This window comes from Spea bombifrons, chromosome 6 (assembly GCF_027358695.1).
Source record: "Spea bombifrons isolate aSpeBom1 chromosome 6, aSpeBom1.2.pri, whole genome shotgun sequence".
Classification (NCBI taxonomy): Eukaryota; Metazoa; Chordata; class Amphibia; order Anura; family Pelobatidae; genus Spea; species Spea bombifrons.
In genome coordinates this window covers 25,025,049-25,038,505 of record NC_071092.1, presented here as the reverse complement: position 1 = coordinate 25,038,505, position 13,457 = coordinate 25,025,049, and the positions used below count along the sequence as shown (strand labels likewise).

General features: G+C 38.3%; 1 protein-coding gene across 3 annotated transcripts; it reads right to left on the bottom strand.

Moving 5' to 3' along the window:
* Nucleotides 1-1,362: 1,362 nt before the first annotated feature.
* RAC2 (Rac family small GTPase 2) lies at nt 1,363-12,921 on the bottom strand. Of its 3 annotated transcripts, XM_053468683.1 has the most exons (8): nt 12,788-12,825; nt 12,574-12,648; nt 6,064-6,135; nt 5,539-5,656; nt 5,110-5,172; nt 4,071-4,230; nt 3,725-3,856; nt 1,363-1,600 (listed from the first exon to the last, which is right to left on the bottom strand). In XM_053468683.1, the coding sequence occupies exons 2-7, from the start codon at nt 12,579-12,581 to the stop codon at nt 3,726-3,728; spliced, it is 552 nt and encodes a 183-aa protein (XP_053324658.1). In that variant the 5' UTR covers nt 12,582-12,648; nt 12,788-12,825; the 3' UTR covers nt 1,363-1,600; nt 3,725. The 3 variants fall into 3 exon arrangements, with proteins under 3 accessions (XP_053324658.1, XP_053324657.1, XP_053324656.1); XM_053468682.1 differs by lacking the exon at nt 12,574-12,648 and having other exon boundaries at nt 1,363-1,603; nt 12,788-12,921; XM_053468681.1 differs by lacking the exon at nt 12,574-12,648 and having other exon boundaries at nt 12,788-12,921.
* Between the last annotated feature and the right edge of the window lie 536 nt (nt 12,922-13,457).

Here is a 13,457-nt window from a genome sequence, read left to right as displayed (position 1 = left end):
GTGCCATAAAATCAAACTGGACACAGAGCAAACATTTCTAAATTAACAAAATTCTGATTTAATTATTTCCAACAATCTATATGAAATAAGCAACCAAGTGCCTCAGAACCCAGATTGCATCCACAGGATTTACACCGCACCCAGATTGCACCCACATTGGTCTCCTCTTGATCCTTCCCTTTCTCATTATCGCTTCCATTTCTAATTTCTCTGATCTTAGCTCTTCCTTTGCTCTTTATCTCTCCACCTATTCCCCTTTATCTCTCCACTCCCACCTCTCTCTCGTTACTCTTTATCTGTCTTCTTTCTCTTTATCTCTCCCCTTTCTCTTTTGACCCCCCTTCTCTTTATCTATCCTCCTTTTTCTCTTCATCTCTCCTTTCTATCTCTTTCCTTTATTTGTATCTCTATTTGTTCTCTTTGCCTTCCCACAATTTTCTTTATCTCTCATCCTTTATCCCCCTGTCTATTTCTCTTTCCCCCCTTTCTCTTTTCTCTCTTTTCTCTTTACCTCACCTTTTCCTGTATCTATCGTCTTTCTCTCGCCCTTATCTTCATAACTCTCCCTTTTCTCTTTTAGCACACCCCCTTTCCCTTGATCCCCCTTTCTCATTGTATCGCCCTTTTTATTTATCTCATCTCTTCTATTTCTCTTCATCTCTGTCCTCCTCTTAATATCAATCTATTACATATTCACACATACTCACTAACACGCACACATACACATCCATGGTCACACACACTTAGACATACATGCTCACACACCCTTACACATACACATGCATGCTCACACACAAAAATGTAGACATACATGCTCACACATCCTTGCTCACGTACACACATGCACATCCATGCTCACATACACATCCGTGCTCATACATGCAAACATCCATGCTCACACACTTACACATACATGCACACACATACATACACACATACATACATACATGCATGCTCAAATACACTTTCCCTTCTCCCCCCCCCTTACTTTCTCCCTCCCTCCTTCACTCTCCTCCATAATTCTATGTGAACAATTTTGGACTAGCCCAGGGGGTCAGTTGTGGGACTAACCCCCATGTCAGTGGAACCCAGGGCAGACCCATTCACCTACGCCGCTAGTGCTGAGCAATGGGATATGGTGTCATAACCAGGTGCTCAGCATTAATTTGGGCTGGTGAAAGGGAGAAATATGATCTAAGTAAGTATGCTTTAGCCCCAGAGTCCCCATTCAGGGCTATGAAGTTGAGATTTGGGGCTTCATCCCCAGTAGCCTCCTCTAGCAAAGCCCCTGCATTTATGGAATTGTGAATACTGTGAAAAAAACATAAATGTAATTTTAAAAAAATCCAGTAATACAAAATATTTATTTTTGAATTGCTTATATTTTGAAATAAAATAAAATGTTAACAAAAATGTTTTGGGAAAGGGATGAAGCAAACAATTACATATTATACAAACATGTAGCAGAACAGCTGATAATATGCGGCAACATGGGGGATGAGTAACAACTTGGGTATTTGTTGTGATGCCATACTGATAAGTTTGGTTAGTGGTGTACATGCTTCTTCTGGCAAAATCTGTAAAATTCTCTTCTGATATCCTGCTAAACACAGAGGCAAAGATTTAGATTTATGGTTAGGAAGTACTTCTTCATTGAGAATAAAATGTAATTGCCTTCCGGCACAACTAGTTTTAATGCACAAGAGTGTAATATACAAACAATTATTTAAAGATCAGGGTATCCTGAACATAAGACAAAAGCATTGACTAAGTATAGTCTGAACAGGGAAGGACTAGAGCCTTTTGATCTGGCGGGCAAGTAAAGCCAAGTTGCCCCCAGCCTCATACACTCTCTCACTCGCATACACTCACTTTTACCAGGAGTCTGTTTTGTGTTGTGATCTACTACATTGCTACTCTGGGGTTGGGTAAGTTGACCCTACTGCGCTCCTACCTCCCATAGCAGGCTGGCCCAAGTCAGAATGGCAGACTTTTTACAGCAGGTAGAAAACGGGCAGATTAGATGAGCCAGATGGTTATCTGGCACCGCATTTTATGTTTATATGTTACTAAGTAAGAGGATATTGGCAGAATCAATAGACGATGAGTGTTGGAATTAGTTTTATTGTAACTTGTGTGAGCTATATTCTACTGTAGAGCTAGATGAATCTTATCACAATTGGAGCGTTCTGACATTTCTTTTCATAGACATATGCCTTTCTGGCATATAAGGTCCACATAAATAACCCTGTTGTAAGCTAAGGAGCAAAACCTGGTCACTGATCAGACAGAAATAGCACAGAAATTAATCACACTCAATAGCAGATTGGTGTGAGCAATATTTACATTAACCGAACTTCAAGTGGGTGAGTTGAGTGTATTGCGATAGGGAAGGTTTATAACACTATGATATTTGCATTATTCATCACTAGGGTCCATTTAGCAATCAAAACACAGGCATATATTTTACAAGGGTGGCATTCCTCAAGCTTCAACAAATAACACAATATCTATTTAGATATATTGGCTTGCACAAATAACCAAATTTGTCTAAAAACTCAAAGTTGCTGAACACTCATGTTAACTGGGGGTACTTTATTGACCACTAGTGTGTAGAATCTCACTCAGTTTTTCAGAACTCATGAGGCAAGTTATGAAGAGGGGCAGCAGTTCATATGCTTAATAGATTTCCCAGTCCCAACTATAGACTGTAACCACCTGACCTCGGGATTTTGGTAGCACAAGCTTGGATATTGATTATGCTCTTAGAGAGCAATTCACTGTGAATGGCAATTGTGGGAAGCCATGCAGAATAACGAAACAGACAAGAGAATAGAGTGAAGCCCATAAACAAAATAATAACATCAAAGAGACGATATTCTTCATACATACTGCAGATGCAAAATGTAAAATATTGTAACTCTTGCATTGTAGGAGGCATCTCTCTTGTGATTGCAGTAAAAAAGCATATAAGTATTTGTAATTTTTTAATTGAAGTTTTACTTTACTGAGAGAGTGCCAGGTGAACGAAACAGCCACCCACCAGAAGTGGTAGAGGTACAGTGAGGGAATCTAAACATGCATGGGATCTTACATCAGGAATAATGACCAAATTGTTCCAATCTGCTTAATCTATATTTCTATATATTTAATATATTTAATTCTAAGAAATGTGGGGAATAATTGATCAACTGTAAATTACCATGTTCCTAAACATATAACTAAGGGATGGAGTACTGCAGAGCTTGCAAGGGTCTAGTGGCTACATTTATATGTTGGAGAGAGGTTGCTGTCAATAAGCAGTACATGAAGGCCCACAGTAACATGCCTTTTATATGTATAGAGAGAAGCACAGGCAGCCAGAGATGTATTAGGCTGAACACATCTCCTGTAAGGAGCCACTAACCTATCATATGCATTGGAGTGTCTCTTTTAGATAAGTAATATATGTTTTTTTTAACAAAATTGAGAAACATTATTCAAACAACAAAACAGTATTATACAAGCTTATGTTGTGACGAAAAACTTGTTATTTCAATTTGTGAGATATTCCACATACCAGTAAAATCGTGTGAACAAAATTCTTTCATATGAATGAAATGGAAATATGGTAATTATGTCTCCAAATGCATTTCACTTGAAATATAATTGTGCTATATATACAATGGGAAGAAAGAATTCCAAACCCCTTAAAAGACTGATTATAAAAAAACTACCATCTCACCTCACAAAATATTACATGGGTGCTTCTTGGGTCGAGAAGGAGGTGGGCACAGCACAGCTCGAATAGCTTCATCAAAAACTGTCTTTAGACCTCTCTGAGTGAGAGCTGAGCACTCTAAATATTTCACTGACTCTGTAAAAAACCGCAGATGAAAAAGGAAAGCACATGGGAATAAATCAAGCATAAGGTTACATGTGATTTAAAGAATAAACAGATCTATAAAATATGTAGACTTGGCTAAGGATAATTTAAGTGTTTTCTGTACAACACCAACCACCATGATCCAATAGCTGATTACTTTTCAAATCTTGCTATGATTAACGTCAGCGATTTGTGCAAAACTCACCAATCTCTTTAGCTAGAGCCAACCCTTGAGGATAAGAGATTGGTGACAGTTTCTTCTCTTTCAGTTTCTCGATGGTCTCCTTGTCATCACGAAGATCGAGCTTGGTCCCTACTAGAATAATTGGAGTACTGGGACAATGGTGTCTCACTTCTGGGAACCACTGGTGAGAAAAAAGGTATATCAGGAGCAATACTCAGATGATAATCATGTATATTTTTACTGTGAATTGCACAAATGTTATGTCTTGCTACTGACTTTTGTTTTTAATTCATCCTAATTTTGGTGTATTTTCTTCATACTTTTCTCCATTAGTCCTTGTGCAATATTACTTGCTCTCAAACCATATCACATTGATTTCCTCACATGGGTATTTTTTTTTCCCTTAGTTTTCCCTGTGTTCATCTATCTGATTTTTTTTCTCTTTTTTCTTTATTTTTTCTGTTTATTTTGCTATTGCTGTTTTTTTTGTTTAACTTTATATTATTCTTTTATATGGAATCATATCACTTATCTTTCTATAATCATTGATAATCATCTGATTTTTGTGAAATAGTGATAACGTTATCAAATTGAATCTTAATGCTTTGATGTTTCCATGACAACTTCACATATCCAGCAATAAGAACTCTTAGTTGTGGAGCAATGGTGATCGAAAGTATTTTTGGGATCGAAAGCTTTTGGGAATAGACCTTATTGTTTTATGTCAAAAAATGTTATTCCGTGGATGCAAGTTCAATAAATACTACACTTGATTCAGACTAAATGTTTTGTTTTTGCTGCATTTGTTTTCTGAAAATGAACGGTGAAGTTAGGAAAAATTTAATGAACGAATAGATAACCATAGTAACACAACTAGCCCAAACTGTGCTATTATTTTTAAAAAAAAACTTACAAACCAACTCTTTAACATAGAAGAACATTTCTATAGAACACTGGACTCATCAAGGAAAACAATATTTAAATGGAGATAGACCAATATTATAGAGCAGGAAGATTTCAAAATCTCAAAAGCCAAAATAGCTAACAGAATAATACTGACCTTGGCTCGAACGTTTTCATAGGACGCTGGGCTCACCAAAGAAAAGCAGATTAGAAATACATCCTGCAAAATAATGTAAAATAAAAAGTTGCCTGTTATTTGGCTTCCTCAGTGAAATTGTAGGCTTTCTAGTCCAAGTGTAGAAAACATCTGACACTTTCTTTTACATAAGTCAAGCTGTCACGTGTATTGATTCAAAATGAACAATGATATTCTGTTAGGCAGAATGGTTCAAGTGCCATTGGGAATTAATCATCTATATCGCCACTATGCCTGTCCGTGCAATGGAGACGATAATGCTTTGCTGAAAGCAGCTTTTATAAGCTTTCCAAATAAATTATTTTACACACTTATAGCATGTATTCATGCCATACACCATGAAAAAATAAGATCATAAAATATGTAATGCTGCCTTTGAGCTGTACATACAGTTTGTGGATAAGAGAGAGGCCTCAGTCGGTCATAATCCTCCTGCCCAGCTGTATCCCATAACCCCAGATTCACTGGTTTACTGTCCACCATCACGTTAGCTGAGTAGTTATCAAATCTGTTCAAAAATATTCATTAGCAGTCTGAACATAAATAAAATACAATATTTTTGAGTAGTACTACGATTATGCCTGTAAGGATACATGTTTACAATTTTTCATGGAGTAATAATCTCAACTATAATTTGCTATGAGACTCTTCCATTGTTTCCAATTTTAACATATCTATAAACTATTCATGTTCACTGGCCATAGTAAACCATTTACTACATGTACTTAAGAATTTTATCACCACACGATTCATGTATCCAACTATTTTCCTCTATATTCCCATCCTTTATCTACCACACAATATAAGCTTTCCCATCTGTCCTTGCATATTTTATTAGGTATGCTTTTCTCTCTATATTTTATGCTTTGTTGTTCTGCATCTACATTGACAGTCCACCAAATGTAATATACTTACACAGTAGGTATATATTCACCAGGGAATGCATTGGTTGTATAGCTGATCAGGAGGCATGTTTTTCCGACAGCTCTGTGGGTGACCACAAGAATGGAAAATGTATAAATAAGAATAATAATATAAATTAAGTTTTAAAAGGCTAACATGGATAACCATAGGATTTGTAGCAACCTCTTTCACTGTGCCTCACTAAAAAGCCCCTTTGATATGCAACCATAAGTTACACCTAGAGCTTCTGACCTTACATTTAGATTGTAAGATCATAAGAGCAGGGCCCGCTTCTCCTTTTTGTACCAGTTTGTCATTGTGTGTGACTTTAAATTATTCCACTGATTGTAACAACGCTACAGAATCTGCTGGAGCTATACAAATAAATGTAATTTAGTAAAGTACAATTAATGAGAGATACTTATAAGAGCTAATACATGCCCCCAACTGTCCCGATTTAGGTGAGAAAGTCTCGATTTTGGGTCTCTGTCCCGCCGTCCCGTCTATCCCTTCCTCTGTCCCGCTGGCGCCTAATGAAATTAAAGGGGCTGGCGTGCACGCACCACGCCGCCCAATGGCCGTGCCTCAGCTCTTCGTCCCAACCCTTTTAAGATGTGGGAGGAAGTGCTGAGGCACGGCCATTGGGCCGTGCTGTGCATGCACAACAGCCCCTTTAATTTCGTGAACGATGGCCTCCACCCGCTGCTCCCACCAGACACTAGGGAGTCAGAAGCAGTGGTAAGTCGGGGGGGTTATATGGGGGGCATAAGGCTTTTCTGGAGGCAGAGTGCTCCATGATATGCCTTTCAACCCCCTTTATGCCACTCTGCCGCCAGAAATGCCTTTTAACCCCCTATATACCACTCTGCCTCCAGAAATGCCTTATACCCCCTATATGCCAGGGGCATATCATGGGACATAGTGGCATATAGGGGGGTATAAGGCATTTCTGGAGGCAGAGTTGCATATAGGGGGTTAAAAGGCATTTCTAGAGGCAGAGTGGTATATAGGGGGTAAAAAGGCATTTCTGGAGGCAGAGTGGCATATAGGGGGTCAAAAGGCATATCATGGGGCAGAGTGGCATATAGGGGGTATAAGGCATTTCTGGAGGCAGAGTGGCATATAGGGGGTATAAGGCATTTCTGGAGGCAGAGTGTCATATAGGGGGTATAAGGTATTTCTGGGGGCAGAGTGGCATGCCTGGGGCAGATGTGCATAACTGGGGGGCAAGTTGGCAAATAAAAACAAAAATTTCTCAATCATAAATATGAAAATATAGTTTACATGAATTAATAAAGAAATAGAAGTTTTGTTCCACTGAATAAAATGGAACTTTTTCATCTAAAATGTTTTGCAGTAGCAAATGTTTTGATTCCAAAATCAAAGGGCAGTGTACATGTATATGTGTGTGTGCGTGTGTTAGGGCAGTGTACATGAATGTGTGTGTGTAAGGGCAGTGTACAAGTATATGTGTGTGCACAAGGGCAGTGTACATGTATGTGTGCGTAAGGGCAATGTCTGGGTATATGTGTGTTTATGGGCAGGTGTGTGTAAGGGGAACGTATGTGTATATGTGTGTGTAAAGGCAGTATATGTGTATATGTGTGTGTAAGGGCAGTGTATGTGTATATGTGTGTGTAAAGGCAGTATATGTGTATATGTGTGTGTAAATGCAGTGTATGTGTATATGTGTGTTTATGGGCAGGTGTGTGTAAAGGCAGTGTGTAGGGTTCCTGGGAGGGAGGCTAACATTTAGCCTCTTTTAATTAAAAAAAATCTCTGCTGCTGTGGACTACTCTTACAATGATGCTCAGCCAGCATTATGGTGGACACCTGGCTGGCTGAGAATCATAGGAATCTTAGTTCACAGCTAGCATCTGCAGCTTTACTGTTGCTGCAATTTCCATGACGCTAAGCCAGCATCATGGAAGTAGTATGTCTGCTAACAAAAACGAAGTGTGTTTTAAGTGGCGATGCAAGCGCGACATTTTAAAGTGCAATTGCTTGTATTGGTGAGTTCCGTGAGATTTTTTTAAAAAAGTGTCCCTCTTTCACATTTTGAAATGTTGGGAGGTATTATAATATGATTTGAGAAAAGTGTAATTTTGGGATTAAGATCATATTATTTATTGGTTATTTTACACAATAGTCACATACATTATTCCACCGTCCTCCAGACAATTCACACAATCCAGTAGAGCTTAAAGTTTAAAAACTAATATTTAAGGTGGGCAAACAGCCCATGAGATGAAAGCAGAGCTATACAACCTAAAAAAGAATATGGTTGAAGAGAAACTAGAGTTATGCTGTTCCCATTAGATGCATTTTGAGCTCACTAGATACAGGATGTGTAATTCCTGAACTGTGCTATCTTTGAAGGCAAGGTAGCACTTTGCATGGTGGTTTGTGTAACACACCTTAAATGCTGGTGCTGCTGACAGCATTTGTTGTACGTAGGAAAAACACTCAATCACAAAATTTGATTTAAACACAGGATTGAAAGGTTCTTTTTCAACCCGGTACTTTATCTTGCAGAAGTGGGGTAAATGTCATATTTTCCTCTATATCAGTTTTGTAATTGGAAGGTAATTTGTGGAAAACGATTCCACTTCAAAGTGTATCTTCTGCTTACTGACAGTAAACTATGAATAGAAAAGACTGCCTGGGCAGCTGCACGGAACATTCTACTTTAGATATCCCAATCAGACAGAACCTTTCTCTCTGCAATAGGCAGAGGTTTAGAAGTCGGATATAATAAGTGACAGGAAGGAAGCAGTGAGAGAGAATAAAAGAGCAAAGACATCTTGAATAATAATAAAAAAAAAACATTCAAATGGATGATGCTTAATGAAGAAGAAAAGTTTATAAAAAAGAATAGTTAGAGGAAGTAATAAAAGGAAAATAAAGGAATAAAAAGGAAACAAGTATAAATAAATAGAGGAAGGCTAATAGAGAAGTTATATCAAGGACATAAAGACATTAAGATAAAAGGCGGTTGTTAAGCTCAGATGGAAATTCTGACGCATTCAATACATGCCCACACAGGATGAGATAAATATGGCAGATACTTCCTGGTACGGGGAAAGGTTTGTCAAAAATAGTGTGCTGCAGGAAAAGAAGCCATTAGTTTAATTACAATTAAAATGCAAAATACTAATTAAAGAAGACTTTGTAATATATCAGATATAATTTGTAGATGTTTCCAGCTTTGAGTGAACGTAAAATAAGACTTAGTAGTTATAACAGAACATGGTAGCTGAACAGGGTAACCACACTGGCCATTTTTTTCCAGCACACCTGCAAAGGGCTGCCTTTAACTAAGTGGGATATATAAACTTACAGAGAATCAACTACTTAGTTACACATCCTAAATATTGCAGGATAGCACTTGAGTTATGTGATCACCCTTTCATGGCTTAGGAAGACATCATCAAAAGGATGACATACTGCATTTGATTTGGAAATGCAGAACTGCTGGTATTCCCAATAGTTTAGAGTTTAACAAATCCCAGACTATGTGCAGCTACAAGAGTAGAGATCTGTGCTGGTCGGGTCAAATCACAAAGTGGAGTGTTGGGCTATCTTGTATCCTGGGAGTCCACAATGTTCAGCCACTAGAAGCAGCAAGTGGCAGAGTTATGGGTCAGGATATTTATCTCTGCTCACCCCCACCCATGGAGAAGCACACAAGGTGGCTGAGATAATTTTCACAGGATGGTGCCCCTAGTTAGAAAAAAATGATAGGACAGCCATAAATAAACTACATATAACATGCTAGCAACAGTGTGTTTTCTAGGCACAGAAACAATCTCTACATTTCTCCATATCACACATTAACATATACTGTAGATCATTTAAGAAGAATTTCAGTGAAATGGGGGTATAATTTATTATTGACAAGGATCTGGTGTCTAATATATTCTTTATCTACAGACTACCTCTGTATATTCACTATTGTTATCTGTATAAGGATATTAGTTTGGTGCCATTGTTTTCTGTGTAATGCCTTTGCCATTGTGTTGTGTGTTAATTTTGTTCCTGTTTCCTGTTGTATAAACTATGCCCAGTCTACCTAATGTCTCAGCAAGGCTCTTCATCCCGTCCTCTTGAAGATGAAACATGACGTGGAGCATTAATCAGAGAAGGGCACGGAGTTGGCAGTCAAGGAGTCAGGTAAAAAATAAAGTCAATAAAAATACTGATACCCCCTGGCTCCCTGGGGTATCAGTAGCGCTAACATGATAATAAGGGGGGCGGCTGAGTGGCATAAATACACAATGTGGGGCTGGCTGGGGGCAATACACAAGGGTGTGTGGGCATTAATTCACAAGGGGTGCTGTCTGGGGGCATCACATAAATCAATACTAAAGCAGGCTGGGTGGTGGGATAAATATACTATGTGGGGCTGGCTGGGGGTATAAATACACAATTTAGGGCTTGCTTGGGGCAATACACCAGGGTCTGGGGGCATTAATTCACAAGAGGGGATAGCTGGGGGCGTCACATAAATCAATACTAAAGGGGGCTGTCTGGTGGGATAAATACACGATGTGGGGCTGTTTGGTGGGATAAATACACAATGTGAGCAAAATTACACAACGGAGGGCTGGAGGTCAAAAATACACGTGGGGACTGGTGGCATCAATAAATTGGGGGGGGCTGGGGTCATCACATAAATCAATACTAAAGGAAGGGGCATGCTGGGGTCATAATTACACATAGGGCTGGCTGGGGGCGATACTCAAGGGTACAAAAATACAAAAAGGGGGGTCAACGTTAAAACAGTGTGGAAAATACATATATTTTGTAGCTTAGCCCATTCAGATGTGGGTGTCAGTGTGGCAGAGCCTCTCCTGGTGTGTGTGTAATTGGGTGTCGGTGTGGCAGAGCCTGTCCTGGTGTGTGTATGTTTGGGTGTCGGTGTGGCAGGGCCTGTGCTGGTGTGTATATTTGGTCATCCGTTTCCTAGCACTTAACTTACTGTAGGAATAAATGTAACTATTTAATGTTTACTTATCCAGAGGAAAAACACCGTCCTTAATTTGTAGACCACTTCATAGGACAAAACGTTCTAGGGCCAGAAATCAGTGAGTGAAAACGTAAAGGTATTGTATTATTCACTCTATTTCAATCTCCATATTTTATTAAAAATGATTAGTCGCACTGAATGGTTTCTTCAGGCGTCCTATGTACGATTACATTTGTTAGTGTACTGAAGGACTCCCAGTCCCATTACATAAGATTATATCCTATACTATCTGCCTAGCACTGATGTCATCATTATCCAGTAAATAGACAGTATATATAGACATTTAAGATTATGTCTATTCTAATTTATTTATTTCCATAAAAAGGCCCATCAAAATCCTCAGTACCAGGCCCATGATGCTCTTCATTCAGCCCTGACCCCAAGAACTGGATCAAGTACACTTCCAGCTGGCTTTCTACATGAAAAACACAGTTTTACTTTTTTATTTTTGATAAACACTGAGTGTCAACAATGTAAAGATCCCTGGGCAGAAAAGTAGGAGGAAAAGATTTATTTTCTTAACAAAAGACTGTTTTTGCTTTTTTAGGTTTGACTTCAACCCATTTATGAATATTGTGTAATGTTGCAGAAGGTTGGCAGTGCAGTTTACTATTACCCTTCAGCTTCATCTAGAAATTAGATTGCTTTAACCTTATGAATGACCTGGGTCCATACCTGTGAATTCTCGAGGTTTGACCCTGAGTCTCTAGGTGAAGTAGTGCTTCCAACACTCTCCAGGTAAGTTTCCTTTGTTTGGACAGAGGCTCAGTGTTTGGCCATGTCCCCTCCTACTTGTTACAGTTTTGCTATGGTAATAACTTTATAAACAGCTTACACTTTACTTAGGGCAAACTATTTTTTTAAAGACAAGTCATGTATCACTTCACATGATAAGGGAACAAGTGCAAATACATTTTTCACATTATTTCCCAGTTTATATCAAACCTAATTAATCTAGGAAACAAAGATTTTTTTTCCTAAAAGGACATAGCACATGAATTTTACTGCAAGTTAGCAGGGATTGGATGATTTTTTTTCTGCATGTTGACAAGCTGATATAAAATCAGATTAGCTACCAGCATGCAACAATGTGATATCTGACAGAAAGAAGAGGAAGTGCCAAACGGTTGAGCTGAGGATCAACAGCCCTACTACACTTGTGTATACACACAATGGTGAATCAATTACTTAACCAAGCTTACACTTATCCCATAATGCAAGGAATCATTACACAGGTGGTGGCCAACATGTAAAAATAGATGTGTCAGGGAAAATATGGCAACCCTAATTTCCAAGCACCTGCACACATCGTTATTACTTTCAATTTGAATTAATATATTTACATCAGTTCCTCTAAGCATAATAAATCCATAAGGAGCAGGATTATTATTACTATCTTTTAATTATATAGTGCCAACAATTTACGCGGCGCTTCATGCAATACATATATTCAAGGGAAATGACGAGACTAGAATTGACAGACTAAGACAAACCGATACATTAGGTAGAGAGGGCCCTCCTCGCAAGCCGTCAATCAAGCTTCTGGTTTACAGGAAAAATAGAGAAGGCTGCAAAACATGGACTGGAAGTCATAACGTATACATCACTATGAAAAGCTGTTTTTCTGTTCATTATTGTACAAGGTACTCTCACATTTCCCTTAACAGGCCCCTAACAAGTTAGATGCCCCTTAAATTTGCCACTTACCCATCACCAACCACCACACATTTGATGGCCTGCATAGCTACTAGCTAGGTAAAGTAGAGGATCTTCTGTTCAAGTCTACAGCTATCACAGAGAGAAAAAGGAACTAGCAAGAAAAATAGATAGGCAGAGAGCTAGAGAACAAACCACAAAAGTGCAATGTTATGAAACAGGAAAAGATATTTGCTCAACCATAGAGGAACTTAAAAAAGTAACCCTTCAGCTACCAACTATCAACAACTGTCAGACAGTATGCACTAAGGATCAACCAATTTTTATATTTTCTTCTCACTGCCCTTTTCTGTAAACAGAGAAACCATGCCATTGCTTACTACTTTTTGAGCCTGGTCATACACTCCAAGTTTTTTGTTTTATTGCTTTATTGCTTACATGTCCTTAGTTACTTAATCTCTCGAAAGATGCATTTTAAAGTCATATTGGTGTTGTGTTTTGTTTTCCTTTTATCTTGTTTTTGAGCATACACATACATCTGCTTGATTAAGCACTTATTGTAGAAAAGGTAGTTCATGTTTACTAAAAAAGTCAATCAAATTTAATGTCAAGATGTTTTTATTGTACATACATTAAAATAGTTTAATTAAAGTTTTCCTTCTTTTGAGACAGCTCATAATAACCAATATGGTTGCTTATTTCTTTAACACTTTACTCTGAT

Excerpts from the sequence above, each read along its gene's own strand:
- RAC2 (XM_053468682.1), bottom strand. The coding sequence starts at position 12,822 with ATGCAGGCCATCAAATGTGTGGTGGTTGGTGATGG. Across the intron at positions 5,173-5,538 it reads CTCTCTCTTATCCACAAACT|GATGTATTTCTAATCTGCTT; the intron begins GTATGTACAGCT and ends ATTATTTTGCAG. Across the intron at positions 3,857-4,070 it reads GGCTCTAGCTAAAGAGATTG|AGTCAGTGAAATATTTAGAG; the intron begins GTGAGTTTTGCA and ends GGTTTTTTACAG.